Source organism: Sander lucioperca, chromosome 9, assembly GCF_008315115.2.
Source record: "Sander lucioperca isolate FBNREF2018 chromosome 9, SLUC_FBN_1.2, whole genome shotgun sequence".
NCBI lineage: Eukaryota > Metazoa > Chordata > Actinopteri > Perciformes > Percidae > Sander > Sander lucioperca.
In genome coordinates this window covers 1,543-24,235 of record NC_050181.1, presented here as the reverse complement: position 1 = coordinate 24,235, position 22,693 = coordinate 1,543, and the positions used below count along the sequence as shown (strand labels likewise).

At 40.4% G+C, this 22,693-nt stretch overlaps 1 protein-coding gene across 1 annotated transcript in view; it reads right to left on the bottom strand.

Moving 5' to 3' along the window:
- The window catches only part of LOC116041547 (centromere-associated protein E-like), a 44,309-nt gene extending 22,302 nt beyond the window's left edge, over positions 1-22,007 (bottom strand). Inside the window, exons 1-4 of the mRNA XM_036005049.1 lie at positions 21,943-22,007; positions 21,163-21,795; positions 20,294-20,347; positions 17,377-19,647 (exon numbers count right to left, since the gene is read on the bottom strand). Coding sequence (XP_035860942.1) covers positions 17,377-19,647; positions 20,294-20,347; positions 21,163-21,795; position 21,943 — 2,959 coding nt within the window. The 5' untranslated portion in view covers positions 21,944-22,007. The remainder of the gene's footprint in view (positions 1-17,376; positions 19,648-20,293; positions 20,348-21,162; positions 21,796-21,942) is intronic.
- Positions 22,008-22,693: the final 686 nt, after the last annotated feature.

Sequence of the window (22,693 nt, the reverse complement as noted above, 5' to 3'; positions counted from 1 at the left end):
AGAAGGAAAGTTGGAGCAGACTAAAGAAGAGATGAGAAGGAAACAATGGTGGCACAAACGAAATCAAGAAAATGAACAGAAATGACATGAGCAGCAAACAAGACTTAAAAAACTCCAAGAAGAATATGAGCAGGAAAGAGAAAAATATGAAATGAAAAGACGATTGAAACAGAGAAAAGGAGATGACTTCAGACAGAAATACACCAAGGACTTCACAGCTTTAGTCGAGAGGCACATGGAGGAAATACAGGACATGAAGCAAAGACATGAGAGACAAATGCAAGAGGATGAAAAGAGACATGACCAAGAGTACAATCTGTTACAAGAGCTCTCAAGTCACAAAGAAAAAACACTGAAAGGAGAAATAAAGGACTAAAGGAAGAAAACGCATGAAGAAGAAATTAAACAAAAACTAATCAAGGGTTCTAAAAGAAGAAATGGAGAACTTGAGGAAAAAGCATGAACAGGACAAAAAAGAGATGGAAGAAAAATACCGAAGCGATTGTATCATCCTTTGATCGCCCCACTGACTCTTGATCATTATGATGATCTTTTAACTGAAGGTGTTGAGCTATTAAACACTGTCATAATTTAAACTGAAAGTTTAAAGAATACTTTGCTTGCATATCATGTCAACTATAAGTAATTTACAAACAGAATTACACACACATATATATTTTAGTTTGACTCTTTTGCTGGACCATGGAGGTGGTGTGACCAGGAGCCTGGATGTTTCTTTCAGTCACTCAGACAGACATTGCTGTGAAGTGTTCATTGTGTTCAATGAGCTACAGCCTGACTACTGTTTGTCACTGCAGGTTGAAAGTATCATACGTATTCAATTCAATTCAATTCAATTTTATTTATAGTATCAAATCATAACAAGAGTTATCTCGAGACACTTTACAGATAGAGTAGGTCTAGACCAAACTCTGTAGTTTACGAAGCCCCAACTATTACAGTGGTTGCCTCAAGAGCAAGCATTAGCAGTAGCTATTGCGACAGTGGCAAGGAAAAACTCCCTTTTTTGTTAGGAAGAAACCTCGGACAGACCCAGACTCTTGGTAGGCGGTGTCTGACGGCACCAGTTGGGGGAGTGGTGAATGGTGGCAATAATAGTCATAATAAAGATAGTGAAACAGTGATCACAATGGTAGTCATAGTAGTTCATGTCATAGTAGGGCACAGCAGGGCGTTACGGGGTGTAGTGTGGCACAGCAGCCTGGGTGGACGCGGCAGGACGCAGTCGGACACTGCGGGGAAACGCAGAGCGTAGCAGGGTGTAGTAAGTCCATAGCGTCAGCTGCACCCAGGACCCCGGTGTAGGTGCCACCCAATTCCAAGGCGATGTTCTGGGTGAAGAAGAAGCAAAGGGACTCCGGGGAGAAAACTCCCCAGAGCTAGGTTAGTAACAGGCATTTCTGGGACTAAGATGCACACAAAAGGAGACAAGTGAAAAGAGAGAAGAGGGAGCGGCTCATTGTGTCCTTGGAAGGAGCTTCCCACAGCAGTCTAGAGTTATAATAGCATAACTAAGAGAGGCAGGCTAAAGAGAGGGGCCCTGGACCGGGCTCGTACTCTCCCCTGCCGGAACGGGCTTGTACTTCCTGCCTCCCTCTACTCTACTCTACTATGCTGCAACTCCTCACTCCCTAACTATAAGCTTTATCAAAGATGATGGTTTTCAGTTTATTCTTAAATGTGGCGACGGTGTCAGCCCCCCGAACCCAAGTTGGGAGCTGGTTCCACAGGAGAGGAGCCTGGTAGCTGAAGGCTCTGCCTCCCATTCTACTTTTAGAGACTCTAGGAACCACAAGTAGCTCTGAGTTCTGGGAGCGCAGTGCTCTAGTGGGACAATAAGGTACTAAGAGCTCTTCTATGTATGATGGTGCTTGACCATTTAGTGCTTTATAGGTCAGGAGAAGGATTTTAAATTCAATCCTGGATTTTACAGGAAGCCAATGCAGAGAAGCTAATACAAGAGAAATGTGATCTCTTTTGTTAGTTCTTGTCAGAACATGATTCCTCTTACTCTCATCATTTGTATACTTATTTTAGTATCATTTGTTAAATTGATAATTGTACATTTATCAAAATGAAGAATTTCCATGAGAACCCAAATTAACATTTAGAAACCTACACATTTATTTGGGCAAAGACATAACAAAAGACCAAATTTTAAATGAACACAGTGTAATAACTTTATGTATTCTACTCAAATGAAGCATATGACCTGCTGGATCAGTACAGACTTCAAATGGTAAATTACTGTATTATTCATATAAAAAAAGCAAGCTTAGATTATATGTCATATCAATTTTTTATGAAGATGTAAGTCCAGTATTACCTAATAAATTGTAGAGCACCAACAGGTCTTCATTCATAAATACAATCCAAGGTTGTTTGTGCATGATAAAAAGTAGGAGTGTAACATAATCCACCGTTTGATACTTCCCTCGTTTTTGTGCCACGGAAAACAAAATACATGCATTAAACAGCATTCTTAATCTTTATTTTGATAAATGGAAATATTCAACATCAGCCATAATTCTCACTGTAAGAATTAAGTGGTTGGTAAAGATCTCTGACTGGTTTCAGACAGAGCCAAACTGGATCATTTCTAAAAATGTATTTTCATCAAGCTCAAAGCTCTTAAGACAATAAAAAATACTGCCAAATGTTATTCACGAGTCTTTAAAGACTATCCAAGAAGAATGCCCAGTAGTACTGGAGCAGCATTGGGCTGACAATTTGCTCAGCAAGAATTAATGAATCACAGTGACGATAAATCTGGGCCTTCACCAACGTTCCCCGTTCAAAATGTTGATACAGTAACTGTGCTTGATTGGCACTGGCATGTCTGAACATGTCTTTTAGGGCTGTCATTCACTAAAGAAATTCTATGTCGACTAACACTGCTGATTTTGTCGACTAATCAATTCGTTGATTTAATGGATTGATCTGTAAAACTGAGTTTCTCCACAAGGAATCATGCACAAGCACCATGTTATGTCTTGCGTTTACCAGAGATGTGCTCTTCTCTGCAACCGTTCAAGGCAGATGGCCAACCACCTAGAGACAGTTTCTGTACGATGTTTCTGCCTGTTGGAAGTTTTTCCTCTTTGCAGCCGCACTAAGTGCATTTGCTTTTAGGGGAATTGTTGAGTGTCTGTAAATTATAAAGTGTGGTCAAGACCTACTCTATCTGTATGATTTGACACTATGAATAAGATTGAATTTTCTGGTTTATTCATAAATTGTTATTAATTATTATTGTCATTTAGACAGTGGATCTTTTCCGACCATTCAGTAAAATAATCCATAACTTAAACTTATTTCTGGTGCATTGCACAAGACAAGCTTATGTATTGTCTATAGGTCAACTTTGATATCTTAAAGCAGTAGTGTTTCCTAATCCGAATTTAGTGGCCTACTCAAAATCTAATTTCTGGCAAAACATCATACTAAGTCATTAAAACCAGGAAGGCAGACTTCAAATATGCAGAAGAATGTATTAACATGAACATTAGACCGAACACTGAAAACTGGAAAGGACTTGAAACATTACATTTCACTGGAACTATTTTACAGCAGACCTTTCTAGAAGTGATACATGTAGGCCAGGTACTCCTCAAACTCCCTCGTACGTGCCCATTGTCAGCATCATTTCCCCTATTCCCATTCATTTCTATGGGAGCAGCCGTGCAATGCATTCTGGTAGAAAATAAGGGAAAGAAATAAAATGTTGCTAGCTAGCTGATGATACAGCATTTTTTTAAAGATGAATTTCAGGTTAAAAAAAGTTATTGTCTTAATGTCTCCTCTAAAATGTTAACCATTTTCCACTCAAAGAAAGCAATACAACAGAATTTGAGGGTATTCCTGTTAAACAGGAAGTAACGTACTTAGGAAATAATATTTGTAAAAAATCAGACAGAAAGGATGAATTCCAATTTTCAACCTCTCATTCCAAAAGTTAAAAATAAATTTGATAGATGGCTCGTGAGAGATTTTTTCACTCAAAGGCCGGGTACTTTTATCCAAAACTGAAGGATTATCCAGATTAGTTTATCCGGCTAAAGTCTTAGATGTTCCAAAACATTTTATTAAGAAAATAGATTCTACATTCAATTTCATATAGAAAAATAAGCCTGACTATTTAAATAAAAATACTTTATGTAATCCTTACAATCAAGGAGGTTTGAATGTTCTTGATTTCCATACATCTAATATAATTTTCAAGGTGAACTGGATTAAACATTATATAAAAAATAAAGATAAACTGTGATATTTCATTCCGAACTTTATTTTTCAAAAAGTTGGCGCTATTGAATTTTTACTAAAGTGCAATTTTGATGTTGATAAAATCCCTATTCATCTATCTAACTTCCATAGACAGGTTCTTTTATGTTGGCTTCTTATTTATAAACACAATTTTTCAAACATTTGATATGGAATAATAACGATGTAAAGTATAAGAACAAGTCAATACTGTATCCCAATTGGGTCCAAAACAATATTTTATTGGTTTCCCAGTTGATTAATAACAACGGTTACTTACATATTCAGAATTCTTAATGAAGTTTAATATTCCAATAATTGCACGAGAATATAGCATAGTATTTGATGCTCTACGGGTTATGTAAGACTGCTGCAGGGTATGTGTCTAATGACCAGTCAACATTTAGAACAGATGTTTTATTAAATGGCATTGACATAAAGGATAAAAAGTGCAATAATAGATATTTTAGACATTTGACACGTTGCCCCACAGTTGCTGAATGCTAACATTATTGGAATAACCACTGTGGGAATATCAATTGGAATTTGATTTGGACCTATTATAATAATTATGTTGTTAGTAATAAAGTAAATGAAGTATATTTCAAAATTGTCCATTGCATCTACCCAACAAATCAAATTTTAAAGAAATATAAATCTGATCTTTCAGAATCTGGCATATTTTGTGGTGTTTTCACAGAGACAATTGTTTGCAATTTGTTTTGTGAATGTTTTTATGTCCAATTGTTCTGGATTGATGTGGAGGATGTATTTCATGTTTTGTGTGGCTCTAAGATAAAATTACAAAGTAGAGACATTATTTTTTACTATGAAGGAAATGATTTGGATAAATGCCATGTTTTCATTTTGAATCTTTTAATTTTATTGGGAAAATTTTATATCCATAAATGTAAATGGTCTGAAAGAAAACCGAATATTCACCAATTTAAAAATGACACGAAATTATATTTTGAAACTTTAAAAGGACTGACAAATAAGAAAGCCATCCAGACTCAGAACATTTACAATGCTTTATAACCTATTTCATGTAAATTTCATGCACCCCTTTTTTCATGTATATGCATTTAATGTGTTCAGTGTGTTTGTGTATTTGTACTTGAATAATAAAGTTTTTTGAAGACAAAAAAAAAAGAGTCCATGGATGGGTGCCCGCTCCTCATTCAGGAGGCAACGGAGCAATCCATGATATCGTCACTGAATCAAATCGCATTCCAATTCAAAAGGTACCAATTCAATTTAATTAAATATATATATATATATATATATATATATATGTATATATATATCAGTTATATACCAATTTTGCTGGGATATGAAAGATTCTCAGAGAACTAAAACTGTTAATTGTACAAGGAACCATCTAACCTGGTGCATTATTAAAAATATGAATGTTGATGTTAAGAATTGAAAGCCCAGAATTGTACAAGTGCTTTCTTTAGTGCAGAGGGTGTGACACAGAGATGGTATATCATCTCTGTAATATAAAGCCATACATCTGTGAAAATGGCCATGCCTGTTTTTCCCTCGCCAAAATTTCTCCTAACTTTGGAGCGTTATGTAGCATGACATGAATTCCTTTGTTTTTGCTTATTGGTGGTATTTCTTGTTCTGTATTTGTGTTGGTTGAGGGCAGGGGTGTCGGACTGGGGGTGAAAATAGGAGTACCCAGGGCCCTTATGAGAGGAGAGCCCAAAAAGATACTAGTATGAATAGATGTGGATACAGGGAGGGGCCCATAGAGAATGCCTTTCTACAGGGCCCAGAATTTTGTGCTACGCCCCTGGTTGAGGGAGGTGAGGGTGGGGTGGAATATTGTGTTTTGATATTTGTATAAGTATAATTTATGAATAATGTGAAAAACTAAACTAAAAACTATATACTATATTAAAAAAGCCTTAAATAATGAATTTTTTCTATGAGTTTTGGGCTAACTAAATACCACTTGTCATATAGTGTGCACATGGACCCTCCGCAGCGTTGTAAAGGAAGGTCTGACAAAGCGAGACTACATAGACCCTAATAGGAGTCAGGAAATACCATCAGCTACAGCCAATAAACAATAAACTATCAATCAAACTATCAATGACTTCCAGAGTACCTGTGCTTGGAGGATGAGCCTTGCCGAGTGTGTGTGAGCAGCTCAGCTGTCTGAGTCGAGGTTTCCACAGCAGGCGTCCTTGACTTGAGGTCGAGGCTGAGCTCTGGTACCAAACAGCGGGATTTCTGACTCCACTGAACACTCTCTGCAGCAGATATCTGCTTTTTGTTGCCATCTTCTATATCGAGCTGTCCAGTCCTTGCTGTTTGGATGAAGCACGTGGGAGCTACTCTTGACGTAATGACACATTCAACCATGACAATTCAACAAGAGTGCTAACACCGAGGACTTTACTGACCGGTCAGGATGTTTGGCAAAAAAACAACAACATACAAAACTCTTGTAGGGGAAAGAGAATATACCAAGGGGGTAAGCCAGCCTCCGCAAAGCGTACCTACTATGGAGCCATTTTGATGCTAATAAGCCATCACCCACCGTTAGCATTCCATTGACTGCCATTCATTTTGGCGTGACTTTGACAGCGAATAACTTTACATCTGAAGCGTTAAAAGACTTTATTTGTCCGTTGTTTATTTCTAAACAAACATGACAATGTATAAAAGGCTCCATTACCTTGTATCTCACGTTATGGCTCCGTAGCAGGCGTTTTTAAATAGGCTAACGATTGTGTCATAACCACGCGACTTACTGTCGCACAGTAGAGAAATTACTGTACAGTACAGGAGAAGCTCGCAGGCAGTTTCGACTTACATTACACAATATATACTATACTGTATATATATACAATACACAATAATTAGCCTGTGCCTGTGTTATCTCCTTACCAGTGTTGGGAGTAACGGTGTTTAAGTATAACGGTGTTACTAACGGCGTTATTTTTTCAGTAACGGAGTAATCTAATTAATTACTTTTCCCATCGTTGCAATGCCGTTATCGTTACTGAGAATGTAAAGTGGCGCGTTACTACAATTTGGTTGAATGAGGTAGGCTTTGGCTACACATCAGCTGCCTGGAGAGAGCAGGGATGGGGATGATGACACCATTGCAAATGCGATGATGATTGGCTGGGTGGGCGGATGCCCTGCTCACGCTGTCTCACTGCACGCTCTGACTACCACCAAAGCCCGTCTACGGAAAGCCGTTCCACTCCCTATTAAGCCCCATTGTACCGAATTTGGTTGCAGTTCCACCAGAGTTCCACTGGGGGTGATCGCGGTCCAGTGCAAAATTAATGGGACCCTATGGAGCTAGATGGCTAAATTTGTCTCTTTCGCCTGATTGTCGTTGAGAAATCTCAGATTTGATTGTAGTTTTTGCAAGTTCAACCTGGATTATAGGTCGAAAGTTGAATTAACGAGTACTTATGTCCTTTTGATTTCTTACAGGTTGAGTTGTTGTTGCCCATAACACCCTAGCATTCTGCTAATGAATGCTGATTGGTCAGTGAAGGACTGATTGCGATCGGAGATCCCGTTTGACGGCATCCGAAGCAGAACCAGAATGCCAGAGTGAATATTTCGGCGTGGTCTTTAAAACATTAGCAAACCTCTTTCTAGCACGTGTATTGACAGGGAGAGTCTAATCTGTCAGCTGTGTTGTCGATGCCTCGAGAGAACAAAGGAAGTGACTCAGAGCTTGCCGTAAAGCAGAATCTCTGGCCGTATATGTGTATGACGTCATTTACATTTTAAAAGGCTTTTTAGAACAAAAAAGCCACTTTAAAAAAAATCCAACACCCAGCAGTGTGTATTTTCTTAGTCTCCCCTTTCGAATGCAACATTCAAATTACTAGACAAAAAATGATATCCTGAGAAAAGTTGATTTTGAGGGGTATAGCTCCATGGAGTCCCATTCATTCTGCACTGGCCTGTGAGCGCCCCCTATATGGAACTCTGGTGGAACTGCAACCAGTTCAGAAGCCGGAAGTAACGAGAGAGTGGAACTTCTTCCCATATTAGAAATTCTTTGATTTATACACACATTTTAATTTCCGAGTTCCATCTACAAATACATCAAAGAAAATCGGATAACGAGATTGTTTTTCGTTTTCCGTTTTTTAATATCAAAACAAAAAACGAATAATGGGTTGTTTTCCGTTTTTTGTTTTCCTATTTACTAATGGTAATTGGGAAACTGGCCGTTTTTCGTTTTTGTTTTTTTCCTTTCAAAACGAAAATCCGTTGGCCACCAAGTACACGGACCGACGAGCCAGGGAAATTCAAAGGTTCTCGAACTGGAAGTACCGGCACTACTTCTCGCTCATTGAAATTAAAGGCAAGAATGTTTATGTAACATGCACGCTATGCCCAGAAAAAAAGACTTTATCCACGTCTGCCTCAAGCAACTCGAATCTTATGAAGCACCTCACATCAACACATGCTAACACGACACTTGTTGCTGCTGCTAAGCCAACCCCAAGCCCAAATGCAGCTAGCGTGAGCTCCAGCGAAAGAGACGGAGCCACTCTGTTAAAACAAGCAACGCTCGATTTTTATTCTTCAATCAGTTAATATAAACATCTTTGACTTAAAGATGTTAAAGAACGTAATAGCTTATAGAACATAAAAAATAACGTCACAGTTAATTTGCTGAGTAACTAATTACTTTTACAATGTGGTAACTGAGTTACTAACTCAATTACTTTTTGGGAGAAGTAGCCTAATTTGTAACTGTAACTAATTACTTTTTTAAAGTAAGATGACCAATACTCCTTACATATACCTATGCTCTCCGTCTCTGCAAGATTGGGAATTATTGAGATTTCTCTTGGCACAGCTACCAGAAGACTTACAACTTTCAGACAGGTCGCTCGGGTCCATAGACAGTACAGGTCACATCTACGTCTTCAAGCTCAGTTGGAAGCTGCGCAGTAACGCTCAGCGCTCACCAGAAAAGTGCTTCTAAGAGACAGACTTCACTGCTCTAACCCAAGTCTATGGCGTTGCTTTGTCCATTTATTTAACTGTCTATGGAATATACATGCGTAGATACAATATAAATGTCAATGAAATAATTAGCCTACCTAAGCAAAAAAACAACAAAAAACAAACCAAAACCAAAAAGGGGGAGCTACTTAAAAATACACTAGTCAAAAGCAAAAAGGCTAGAGAAAATAAAATGGCACACAAGGGGAGATTAATCAAAACAGTAGTTTCCAAGACATGTCACTAAACATTTTTCTTGTAATTTTGCTAGATTTTATCTTTTTCAGTGAGGAAAAAAAACAAACAAAAATAAAAAAAGCTTACAGCACCGGGTATGGTCGATAAAACCTAAGGGTTTTTAAAACTGTTGAGTATGCAGTTTTGGGTTGGGGGAGTACTAAACGGCTGAATATTGGCTGAAAAAACAGTCAGAGATCTTTACCAACCACCTAATTCCAGTGGTGGAATGTAACGAAGTAAAAAATCGTTACTGTAGCCTACTTAAGTACATTTTTCACGTATCTGTACTTTACTTAAGTACAATCAATAGTGCATACTTTTGACTTTTACTTCGTTACATTTTGCAGCAATTATCTGTACTTTCTACTCCACTACATTTCTACAACGTTCCGTTACATTTTCGTTACATTTTCTGATCAGTTTTTCCCCCTGCCAAAACGTCTTCCTGACCGTCACACGTTTGCAGTCCTCAGGGAAGCCTTCGGCACTGCGACAGCAGTCGGCGGGGACGAGGCAGCCGGCAGCTGCCTTCAACCTCCTACCTAACAGTCGGCTCTATCGCCTAGTTTTTATTATACTAATAAAGTGTTTTTAAAACCAAAGATACATTTTTACGTGTAAGTAAGTATTAGCCTCACCCTAATTTATCAAGACTAGGCCTACCGGCTAAACTAACGCTAGCTTCATGGCAACCTCTACACCTGGCGAGTCCCCACTCCCCCTCAGGATTTCCTCGTTGTTTAATAATACAAACAAAGAAATTGCAGACCTCAGGGAAGATGTTCGTCGGCTTTCCGAGGACTTAAAAACCAAAGATGCTTTGTTAACCGCCTGCTTGGACGTGGCTCATAATCAGTCGCTCCGGATCTCATCTCTCTCGGCGGCCTTCCAGGATACCGCGCCATGGGACCCAGCTGCCTGCCCACGCCCATCGTCCTGCTCGACACCGGTTATCAAGCCACCCTGGACTGAGGTGGTTTGCGGCCGAAAGAGAGCCTCGGGTAGGGCTCCATCGCCTCCTGCCCTCAGCCTCTCCAACCGCTTCAATGCCTTGTCGGAGTCGGAGCCGGTAGCAGCCAATGCGGCTCACCGGGCTCGCCCCGCTTCAAAGCAGACTGACCAGCCGTCGTCACGGAAGACGATTGCTACCGCGCGGCGAAAGCTTCTGAGGGATGGTAGTCAGACGGTCCGGTGGCCTACACTGCCTGGATCGGCCAAATGACAACGTTCCTCAAAAACAATCTCCACAACCGAACGGTAAGCAATCTTCCTCTTCTTTTCCCTGCCCATCTGAAACCGACACTGACTGTTTTGCTCCCGTCACCGGCTATCTACACCCCCCCACTCCTCGTCCGCTCTTCCCCCTAACCACAGTAATTATTGGGGACTCCATCACTAGAGACCTACGGTTTCATAATGCTGTCACACACTGTTTTCCCGGAGCCAAAGTTGCAGACATCCTGGCTAAAGTTATGGACCTGATACCCTCATTTCCGACCTCTATCAAACGCATCGTGGTCCATTGTGGACATAACGACATGTCCACTCGGATTCAGGAGTGTGAGCGCACAAGGCGAGACTTTACCACTCTCATTGAGGCTTTAAAAAGCACTGGGAAGTCGGTTTTTATTTCGGGCCCACTTCCATCTCTAGGTCGCAGATCATGCCTCTTTAGTAGACTACTCTCCCTTAACACCTGGCTCCAGCTCACATGCAGCATTCACAGGATAGGTTTTATTGACAACTTCAATCTGTTTTGGGAACGTGGCTCCCTGTTCAGCAGGGATGGGATTCATCCCAATACACGCGGAAGTCAGATGCTACGTGGAAATTTGCACCACGCCCTGCATACCCAGACCTCTGATTGACTGTTTACATCCCGTAAACACTCCCACAAGCACACTGACCAGACACACTCTCCCAAAGTCAATAATCAGAGATACAGCGCTACACGCCCCTCTGTGCTCCCTTCAGAGCAATCACCCATTCATAATCCCATAACCACCGTGTCTGTCCCCCGACTGAGACCGTTTAAACAAAACACTAACAAAAGAGGTGCTATACTAAACAACCTAATTGGAATTAAAACAACCACTGCAACAATAGAACAGAATAGGAAAATCAAATGTGGACTATTAAATATTAGATCTCTGTCATCAAAAGCATTATTGGTAAACGAATTGACAGATAACCACATTGATTTATTCTGCCTCACCGAAACCTGGCTGGGCCATGACAAATATGTTAGTTTAAACGAAGCCACTCCTCCCAGTCATAATAATACCCAAATTCCACGAGGCTCAGGCCGAGGAGGGGGAGTTGCAGCCATATTTGACTCAAGCCTGTTAATTAATCCTAAACCTAAACTAAATTATAATTCGTTTGAAAGCCTTGTTCTTAATCTTCAACACCCAACATGGAAAACAGTACAGCCAATTATATTCGTTGTTGTTTACCGAGCACCAGGTCCATATTCTGAGTTTTTATCTGAATTCTCAGAGTTTTTATCATGCGTAGTCCTTCAATCAGACAAAGTACTTATTGTAGGTGATTTTAATATCCATGTGGACGTTGACAGCAATAGCCTTAGTACTGCTTTCAATTCACTGCTAGATTCTATTGGTTTCAGTCAGAGGGTGCATAAGGCCACGCACTGTTTTAACCACACCCTCGACCTTGTGCTAGAATATGGCATCAAAATTGACGATTTAATAGTATTTCCGCAGAATCCTTTATTATCAGACCATTTTTTAATAACTTTCGAATTCCTACTACCAGACTATACGAAATTAAATAAAAGTTTCTAAACTAGATGCTTATCTGACAGTGCTATAGCTAAATTTAAGGAAGATATTCCAACAGCACTTAACTCAATGTCATGCCTTAATATAACAGAGGACCGTTATGTTAACTTTAGTCCCTCCCAACTTGATAACTTTGTAGACGCTGCTACGGCCTGCCTACGGACTACTTTAGACTCTGTTGCTCCTCTCAAAAAGAAGATGATGAAGGAAAGGAAACTAGCACCTTGGTATAACTCCCAAACTCGCAAATTAAAACAAATCTCACGAAAACTTGAAAGTAAATGGCGTTCCACCAAACTGGAAGAATCTCGTGTGGATTGGCAAGATAGTCTAAAAAATTATAGGAGGGCCCTCAGAAATGCCAGATCAGACTACTACTCAATACTAATAGAAGAAAATAAGAACAACCCAAAGTTTCTTTTCAGCACTGTAGCCAGGCTGACAAAGAGTCATAGCTCTGTTGAGCCATCTATTCCTATAGCTCTGAGCAGTGATGACTTCATGACCTTTTTTAATGATAAAATTATAACAATTAGAGAAAAAATTCATCACCTTCTGCCCACAGGTTCTAACGGCTCACCATTGGGCGCAGGAGGGCTAGAGAGAACAATAAGACCTGATACTTATTTAGACGGCTTTTATCCTTTAGACCTCCAACAATTAATGTTAAGGGTCTCTTCAGCTAAGCCAACTACCTGTCTCTTAGACCCCATTCCAACGAGGCTACTTAAAGAAGCACTACCCGTAGTCATTATCACATTACTAGATACGATCAATATGTCCTTATTAACGGGTCACGTACCGCAGTCTTTTAAAGTAGCTGTGATAAAACCTATTCTGAAAAAACCCACCCTCGACCCTGAGGTCTTAGCCAACTATAGACCTATATCTAACCTCCCGTTTCTCTCCAAAATCCTTGAGAAGGTAGTCGCTAATCAGTTGTGTGACTTTCTGCATAGAAATAGTCTATTTGAAGACTTTCAGTCAGGATTTAGAATGCATCATAGTACAGAGACGGCAATGGTGAAAATCACTAACGACCTTCTAACTGCTGCTGACAAAGGACTTGTCTCCGTACTTGTCTTATTAGATCTTAGTGCTGCATTCGACACTATTGACCATACCATCCTCTTACAGAGACTGGAACATTTAGTTGGCATTAAAGGAATCGCACTAAGCTGGTTTAAGTCCTATTTTTCTGAGCGATCCCAATTTGTTAATATTAACGATAAACCATCCAAATACGCTAAAGTTAGCCATGGCGTTCCTCAAGGCTCAGTGCTTGGACCAATTCTATTCTCTTTATATATGCTTCCTCTAGGCAATATTATTAGGAAACACTCAATTAACTTTCACTGTTACGCAGACGACACCCAATTATATCTGTCAATTAAGCCCGACGAAAGCGGTCAGTTAGCTAAACTTCAAGCGTGCATTAAAGATATAAAATCCTGGATGACCCACAATTTTCTGATGTTAAACTCAAACAAAACGGAAGTTATTGTGCTGGGACCCAAGCACCACCGAACTTCATTATCTAAAGATATAGCTACCCTAGATGGTATTGCCCCGGCCTCCAGCACTACTGTCAGAAATCTAGGAATCATTTTTGATCAGGATCTATCCTTTAACGCCCACTTAAAACAAACCTCAAGAACAGCCTTTTTCCATCTTCGTAACATTGCCAAAATCAGGAACATCCTCTCGCAAAACGATGCTGAAAAACTAGTCCATGCATTCGTTACTTCCCGGCTGGACTACTGTAATTCTTTACTATCAGGCTGCTCAAATAAGTCCCTCAAGACCCTCCAGCTGATCCAGAATGCTGCAGCACGTGTTCTGACAAGAACTAACAAAAGAGATCACATTTCTCCTGTATTAGCTTCTCTGCATTGGCTTCCTGTAAAATCCAGGATTGAATTTAAAATCCTTCTCCTGACCTACAAAGTACTAAATGGTCAAGCACCATCATACATAGAAGAGCTCTTAGTACCTTATTGTCCCACTAGAGCACTGCGCTCCCAGAACTCAGAGCTACTTGTGGTTCCTAGAGTCTCTAAAAGTAGAATGGGAGGCAGAGCCTTCAGCTATCAGGCTCCTCTCCTGTGGAACCAGCTCCCAACTTGGGTTCGGGGGGCTGACACCGTCGCCACATTTAAGAATAAACTGAAAACCATCATCTTTGATAAAGCTTATAGTTAGGGAGTGAGGAGTTGCAGCATAGTAGAGTAGAGTAGAGGGAGGCAGGAAGTACAATCCCGTTCCGGCAGGGGAGAGTACGAGCCCGGTCCAGGGCCCCTCTCTTTAGCCTGCCTCTCTTAGTTATGCTATTATAACTCTAGACTGCTGTGGGAAGCTCCTTCCAAGGACACAATGAGCCGCTCCCTCTTCTCTCTTTTCACTTGTCTCCTTTTGTGTGCATCTTAGTCCCAGAAATGCCTGTTACTAACCTAGCTCTGGGGAGTTTTCTCCCCGGAGTCCCTTTGCTTCTTCTTCACCCAGAACATCGCCTTGGAATTGGGTGGCACCTACACCGGGGTCCTGGGTGCAGCTGACGCTATGGACTTACTACACCCTGCTACGCTCTGCGATTCCCCGCAGTGTCCGACTGCGTCCTGCCGCGTCCAACCGCGTCCACCCAGGCTGCTGTGCCACACTACACCCCGTAACGCCCTGCTGTACCCTACTATGACATGAACTACTACGACTACCATTGTGATCACTGTTTCACTATCTTTATTATGACTATTATTGCCACCATTCACCACTCCCCCAACTGGTGCCGTCAGACACCGCCTACCAAGAGTCTGGGTCTGTCCGAGGTTTCTTCCTAACAAAAAAGGGAGTTTTTCCTTGCCACTGTCGCAATAGCTACTGCTAATGCTTGCTCTTGAGGCAACCACTGTAATAGTTGGGGCTTCGTAAACTACAGAGTTTGGTCTAGACCTACTCTATCTGTAAAGTGTCTCGAGATAACTCTTGTTATGATTTGATACTATAAATAAAATTGAATTGAATTGAATTGTCAGAATGTAAACTGGGCCACAGATGATAAGGACAATTAAATTAACCTAAAACTAATTTAATTAAAATGCCACAGCCCATAGGCCTACTGTTCTGTTCTTTTAATTATTATTAGAATATAGACATTAAGAGAATACATCGTTATGCAAGTACTTTTACTTTTAATACTTAAAGTACATTTAAAATCAGGTACTTTTTACTTTTACTGAAGTAGGGTTGCCATTGTGGTACTTCTACTTTTACCAAAGTAAATATGTCTCTGGTTATTTGTACTTTTACTTAAGTACTGAGATTCAGTACTTTCTCCACCACTGCCTAATTCTTACAGTGAGAATTATGGCCAATGAATGCTGAATGTTTCCATTTTTTCAAAATAAAGATTAAGAATGCCATTTAATGCATGTATTTAGTTTTCCATGGCACAAAAACGAGGGAAGTATCAAACGGTGGATTATGTTACACCCCTACTTTTTATCATGTACAAACCTTGGATTTTATTTATGAATGAAGACCTGTTGGTGCTCTACAACTTATTAGGTAATGCTGGACAGGGGCGTTGGACTGGGTGGGGGGAAGGGGACTGAGTACCCAGGGCCCTCATGTGAGGAGGGCCCAAAAAGATGCTAGAATGAATAGCTGTGGATGCGGGGAGGGGCCCATAGAAAATGCCTTTCTACAGGGCCCAGAATTTTGTGCTACGCCCCGGATGCTGGACCTACATCTTCATAAAAAATGTATGTCTTGTGAAGTCTGTATTCATCCAGCAGGTCATATGCCCAGTGGGAATACATAAAGTTATTACAATGTGTTCATTTAAAGTTTGGTCTTTTGTTATTTATTTATGCCAGAATAAATGTGTAGGTTCATTCATGTTTATTTGGGTTATCTGTTGGTAGTATTTAGAAAAGTTACATGGAAATGCCTTCATTTTGATAAATGAACAATATGTATGCTAAGTAGCTGGATGTCTTGGCACTTTGTGAAATCTACATGACAGCTGGGCACACTCCATCTGCTGAGGAAGATCATGTGCTTCGATTCAGATTATTTTTCCAGCTGTTGTTTAAACATCAAGAATAAACTTTCAATCTCAGCTATGTGACTGTGTGTGTTTCTGTGAGGTGTCAGTCAGGACACCGGAGTCAGGTATTTCATTTAATATATTTAATCAGGAAAGTTATAGGTGGGACACATGCTTAAGCTTTACAATAATAAGGTGTATGTGTGTGTGTGTGTGTGTGTGTGTGTGTGTGTGTGTGTGTTAATACAGATAAAAATGTATGTTACACTGCAAATAAAAAATGTCGAAATACAAAAAATTATTAGGATGCAGTGTAATAAAAGACAGAAAGAAACATCCAGGCCCCTGGTTGCACCACCTCCATGGTCCATCAAAAAAGTAAAACTAAAATATATATGTGTGTGTATTTTTGTATGTTAATTACTTACAGATTATGTAATATGGGAAAAAAGCAAAGTATTCTTTAAACTGACAGTGTTAAACACCTGCAGTTAAAAGATGTTCAAACAATGTTTAACATCATAATGATCAAGAGTCAGTGGGGAGGTCAAAGGATGATACATCTCTTTCGGTATTTTTCTTTCAACTCTTTCATTTCCTGTTCATGCTGTTTTCTTAATTTCTCTTCTTCATGCGTTCTCCTCAACTCCTTTATTCTTTCTTTCAGTGTTTCTTCTTTGTGACTTGAGAGCTCTTGTAACAGATTGTACTGTTGGCCATGCCTCTTTTCTTCCTCTTGCATTTGTCTCTCATGTCTTTGCTTCATGTCCTGTATTTCCTCCATGTGCCTCTCGACCAACGCTGTGAAGTCCTTGGTGTATTTCTTTCTGAACTCATTGAACTCTTCAGCCTGTTTTCTGGCCTCCTCTTCATATTTCTTCTTCATGTCCTCCAGTTGTTTCTTATAGTTTTCCTCCAATTCTTTTCTCTCCTTTTCCTCCTGTTCTCTTCTGTTTCGATCTTCTTCTTTTCTTTTCTTTTCATATTTTTCTCTTTCCTGCTCATATTCTTCTTGGAGTTTTTTAAGTCTTGTTTGCTCCTCATGTCGTTTCTGTTCATTTTCTTGATTTCTTTTGTCCCACCATTCCTCTCTTTCCTTTTCCCAGTCCTCTCGTCTCCTTCTCATCTCTTCTTTACTCTGCTCCAACTTTTCTTCTGATTCTGACTTAAGAGCTCCAATTGTTTGCTCCCACTCCTGTCGTTGAAGTTGTTCCTGCTTTCTCTTCTTCCTGTCTTCTTCTTCTCTCATTTCCTGTTCTTTCTTTCTCTCCTCGCGCTCCTTGTTGATGTTTTCCTCCATTTCTTCAAGTTGTTTGGCTCTCTCATGTTCAATATCTGCTTTCTCTTGTTCCATTCTTCTCTTCACTGCTTCCATTTCCTCCTCATGTTTTCTTTGAAGCTCCCCCCTCTGTCTCTGCATTTCTTCTTCTTTCTCCTTCAGGATCTTCTCCACTTCCTTCTGTATGGCTTCCTCGGCCTCTTGGAACATCTCTGAGGTGTAGCAATTGCCTCCATTTTGTTTCATCATTATGTTGGACTTCTTCAGCAGCTCTCTGACTTGTGTGTTATCATTCTCAACCTTATTATTGAAGACCTGGTATCTTCCTCCACAGTCTCGTACCAGTTTTTTAAAAAAGTCATCTGACTCTTCTATATAACTCTCAATTGACTGACTGAGATCATCTCCTCTGGTGAATATGATGATGATGAAGTCTCCTGACTTCTTACCAAAATATTTCTTGATCAGTTCCACAGATTCTTTTTCCTCTTGTGTAAAGCGACCAATCTGCAGCACCAGTAAGAACACATGAGGTCCAGGAGACAACATGCTGATGCAGTTTAGAAGCTCCTGTTGAACCTCATCATTGGACAGAGTCGTGTCGAACAAGCCGGGAGTGTCGACCATAGCAACGTGCTGTCTATCAATCTCTCCTGTTGCTTTCTCGCAAAACTTAGTGACAGATTTTAAGCTCCCTTTAGATGTAAAATGTTCTTTGCCCAGAATAGTGTTTCCAGTTGCACTCTTCCCATTGCCAGTCTTCCCAATCAGCACCATCCTGAGACACTCTCTGCTCTGATGTTTATCATCACCTTCCACCTCACTCTTCTTTTTAACATCACGCAGTTCAGCTTTAAGTCTGGCATTAGCACTCTCCTGCTCTACAACCTTCTTCATCTGAGCCTTGGTGAACATGTCCTTTGTGAAGAATCTGGACTCAGCGACTCTCATCTTTTCCACACCATCCAACAGCTCTGGGATCTGCTTCTTGTCGTTGATATTGAGAACAACATATCTTCCTCTACAGCTCTCACAGAGCTCCTGGAGGTCCTTCTTATCCTCTAGAAAGTTAACAAAAGCTGGAGCTGTAGGATCTGACTCCACTGTGAACAGGATCATAGTGAAGTCATTGACTGCAGAGCTGAATGTGTTCTGGATGGCCTCTAACTCTCCCTTGTCTTCATCAGAGAGGGGACCCACAGGTAGGACCAGGATGAAGGCATGAACTCCCTCAGGATCACAGAGGGAGATACACCTGAAGGATTCCTCCATCACTGCCTCCTGAGGTTCTCCATACAAGGCAGGAAGCTCCACCAGGGAAACCCAACGTCCACACACCTCTCCCTGATGTTTAACACACTCTGATGAGTTGGACACTAACTCTGTCTGACCTAAAATGGCCTTGGCTGCTGAAGTCTTCCCTGCTCCTCTCCTCCCACAGAGAACCAGGTTCAAAGCTGGTTTGATGTGTTCAGACACAGGCGGTGGGGTTTTGTTGTTTTTATTTGCTGTTTCTTCAATCTTCTCCATTAATGATCCACGGTTTTCTTCAGACATTCTGTAGTGTCTTCCTCCACAGTCTTTAAGGAGTTCATCAACAGGAACTCTCATTTCTTCCCACGGATGTGTCATAATGATCATTGAGTACTCAAAGGCATCTTGACCAAACAAACTCAGGATGAACTTCAGTGTTTGTCTGTTCTCCTCTGTGAATTCAGAAGGCTTCACTAACAGCAGCAGAACATTTGGTCCAGGAGGACAAAGAGTCACACAGTTTTTCACCTCTCTTCTCAGTTCCCCCTCAGACAGACTGAACATGTCTGGAGTTTTCACGACCGTTAATGGTTTTCCTCTCCACTCTCCACAGGTTGCCACACATTGCCTGGTTGAGGAAGTTTTTTGGTTATGAAAAAATTGGTTACCGATGATCAAGTTACCAATTTTTGTCTGTTTGTCCTCGCTTTTTCCCAGCAGCACAATCCTAAATGCAGATGCTGTAATACAACAGAGAGAAAGATGAGATGACATAAACTCACTAAGAGGCTGTAATCACTACACCAGAGGTGGAAAGTAACCAAATGTTGTGTGGACTAGCCAGACCTTACTCCACAGCACTGTGGAGATAAGTCTGGCAATGTAAGACTAGTTGAAGTACACAGCACTTGTTGATCCTTTCTGCTTTCTTCTATTCACCAGCTAACACTATAATATTATTCACAATTAACCTGAGTTTAAAGATGCATTTAAAATACCAACTCAATCACCTACCGGTACATATTATATACATATACGTATCTGTTTTACATACGAAATTATATTAGTACAGGAAATAGTGTTTTGTCCATACAGAGCAGTGTATGTGGAGGTTGAGGTGGTCAATGGGAATGTATGTGTTAGCCACAAATGACGATATATGAACATTTGAATATTTCAGAAAAAAGCGGCATCCTAACATGTTTTTATCAACTGCAAATAGCAAAATATAGGAAATACTGACATGATATTATTTAAGAAATTGTTTTTATTTTTTTGCGTTTCAATGGCAAAGATTTGAGGGATGTGTTTGGGTTAATCATGGAAAATGATGATCCAAAAACCTATCTTCAAATACATGATTAGTATTGTGATACATTTACTTACTCTGAGTCACAGGGTTTTCCTCTGGGAGTGGTGCAGGGATTTTCGCTGTAATCCCTGTAAAAAGATGACATCATTAATATGCATCTTAATGTTGTTAAATAAAGGAGCGGTGTGTAGGATTTAGTGGCATCTAGCGGTGACGTTGCAGATTGCCACCATCTAAAAACCCTTCTCGTCCTCTCACCCCTGTTATGACATACTGGCATTATTCTTATTTCCCACACTGTCTTTAAAAACTTTAGGCCAGATCTGAAACAGACAAACTGAAAAAACAGAACCCAAAATGAATTTAAAAAAAAGACCCAATCCAAAAGTGACCCGAGGACAGTCAGACCCTGTCTGGACCAAATCCAGAATGTGGTGGAAATGAACAGACCTACACCATTCCTATCAGGTGTTGTGTCAAAGACTGTTCCCCCCTTGACATGTGTTTCCCCTACCTAAACCTGAACAAAACCTTATCCCTAACCCTAACCACGGAAGGGGGTGCTACGCATTTTAACAGTAAGGGACACATTCTCCTCTCTTTTCAAGCAGGTAGAGAACCTACGGTGGCCTTCAGGTATCCTTAAAACCTCTCTGGACCCAGTGTTTGGTTTGTCCATTCTGGGCTACTGTAGAAACATGGCGGTGCAACATGGCGGGCTCTGTGGAAGAGATCCGCTCCCTATGTAGAGGTGAAGGGCTCATTCTAAGCTTCTAAATGAAAACATAACAAATCTAAGTTGCAGGTGATTATACACTAATAAAACAGTTATGAATATTATATTCCATTTTTGCCAATAGATCCTCCTAAATTCTACACACTACTCCTTAAATGAGGGTTTGTGTGAACAAAGTCTTCCTTGTCAAAATGTGTCTGCACTTACCAGTAGCTTTAACAGTTTCTATGATAGAAACCTTCTGTTTTGGGCTTTGATGATCAGCTGGTAAAGTAGATGTTGCATCCTCAAATGGTTCATAGGTCACGTGCTTTCCGTTGTTCTCCTTTGCAGTTTGACCCAAACGTGTTAACAGCTCTGAATGATCAAGGTTCTTCTTCTTCTTCAAGTATCTGTACCTACATTTTCTGATCAGGTCCTTTAATGGAGGGTGTTCCATGTATGTTTCCATGGAAGCTGAACTCTCCTCTCTGGGTGGTGAGATCAGCACCAATGAATGATCAAATGATTGATCACTGAAGAGTTGAAGGATTGTGCAGAGTCTCAGTTTGTGTTCTTCAGTGAAGCCTTCAGGCTGTAGAACCAGCAGGAACACATGAGGTCCAGGAGCAGAGTTTCTCGCACAGTTTTCTACATGTTCTGTCAGTTCGTGTTGAGAGATGTTGGGATGCAGCAGATCTGGAGTGTTGACGACAACTACTTTTTTCTCCTGCAACGGTCCACTGATTCTCAAACAACATTCAGGTGCTTTGTTGAACACAGTCTCTCCCAGTATCAAGTTCCCCACTGAAATCCTCTCAGACCAGCTGTTCCCCAGCAGAACAACATTTAGCTCAGACACTGTGAAAAACCCAAATAATTAGAAAGGGCAACTAAAAACAGACTTATATGTATTCATTTTAGATATACTATTGCTATATACAGTATTAAATACTTTAAACACAGATATTCTTAAATAGCAGAACACCATAGTTCAGTTTGACTCACTGTCAGGTGGCAGAAACTCATAGCTGCTACTGCGCTTCAGAGGAGGCAGATCATCTGTGACTGGAAGGACACAACATGTGTTTACTTATTTATATAATCAAATGTAATCTTAAGTAGACCTGATGTTGGGCTGTATGTTTGTAGAGAAAGAGAAGATACAAGTTACAAAATATTTTTTCGATCATGAAGCCCAAAGTTACTCTACAATTATCTATTGATCAGTGCAGTGTATAAACTCCACTGCAGACTCAAGTTTTTACATATGAACAGTCCAATGTGGGTTGAATGCGCATCCGCAGGTCAACGACATATACGTTTTTCTATAAACTGGCTGTATTCTCACTGTTCTGCATTATTATAAACTATAATAATTTGGTTATGAGTCGCATCTCTCGCCACGTCCATTTTTATTTTGTCTGTGACTGAAAAAGGTTACCAGCGGAAACACTGATATATGGACTCTACACAGCCGGGGACAGGATTTTCCAATTACACAATAAACTACAAATACCAAGTAGAATAGCGATGCGCCATCAATTCACCTCACACACAAACAATCACACAAACACTCACTTCACAGATACAAGGGGCTCTTCCTCATACAGCACAAAGCTTCAGTAATTTCATCTATCATCATTTATACCAACTCGTTCACATGCCAACTCGTCACATACTGATGCTTTGTCATTGGCGTCATTTGTCAACGCATTGGATAGCCCTACACGTCATACTGTGACGCTCCACTACGGTC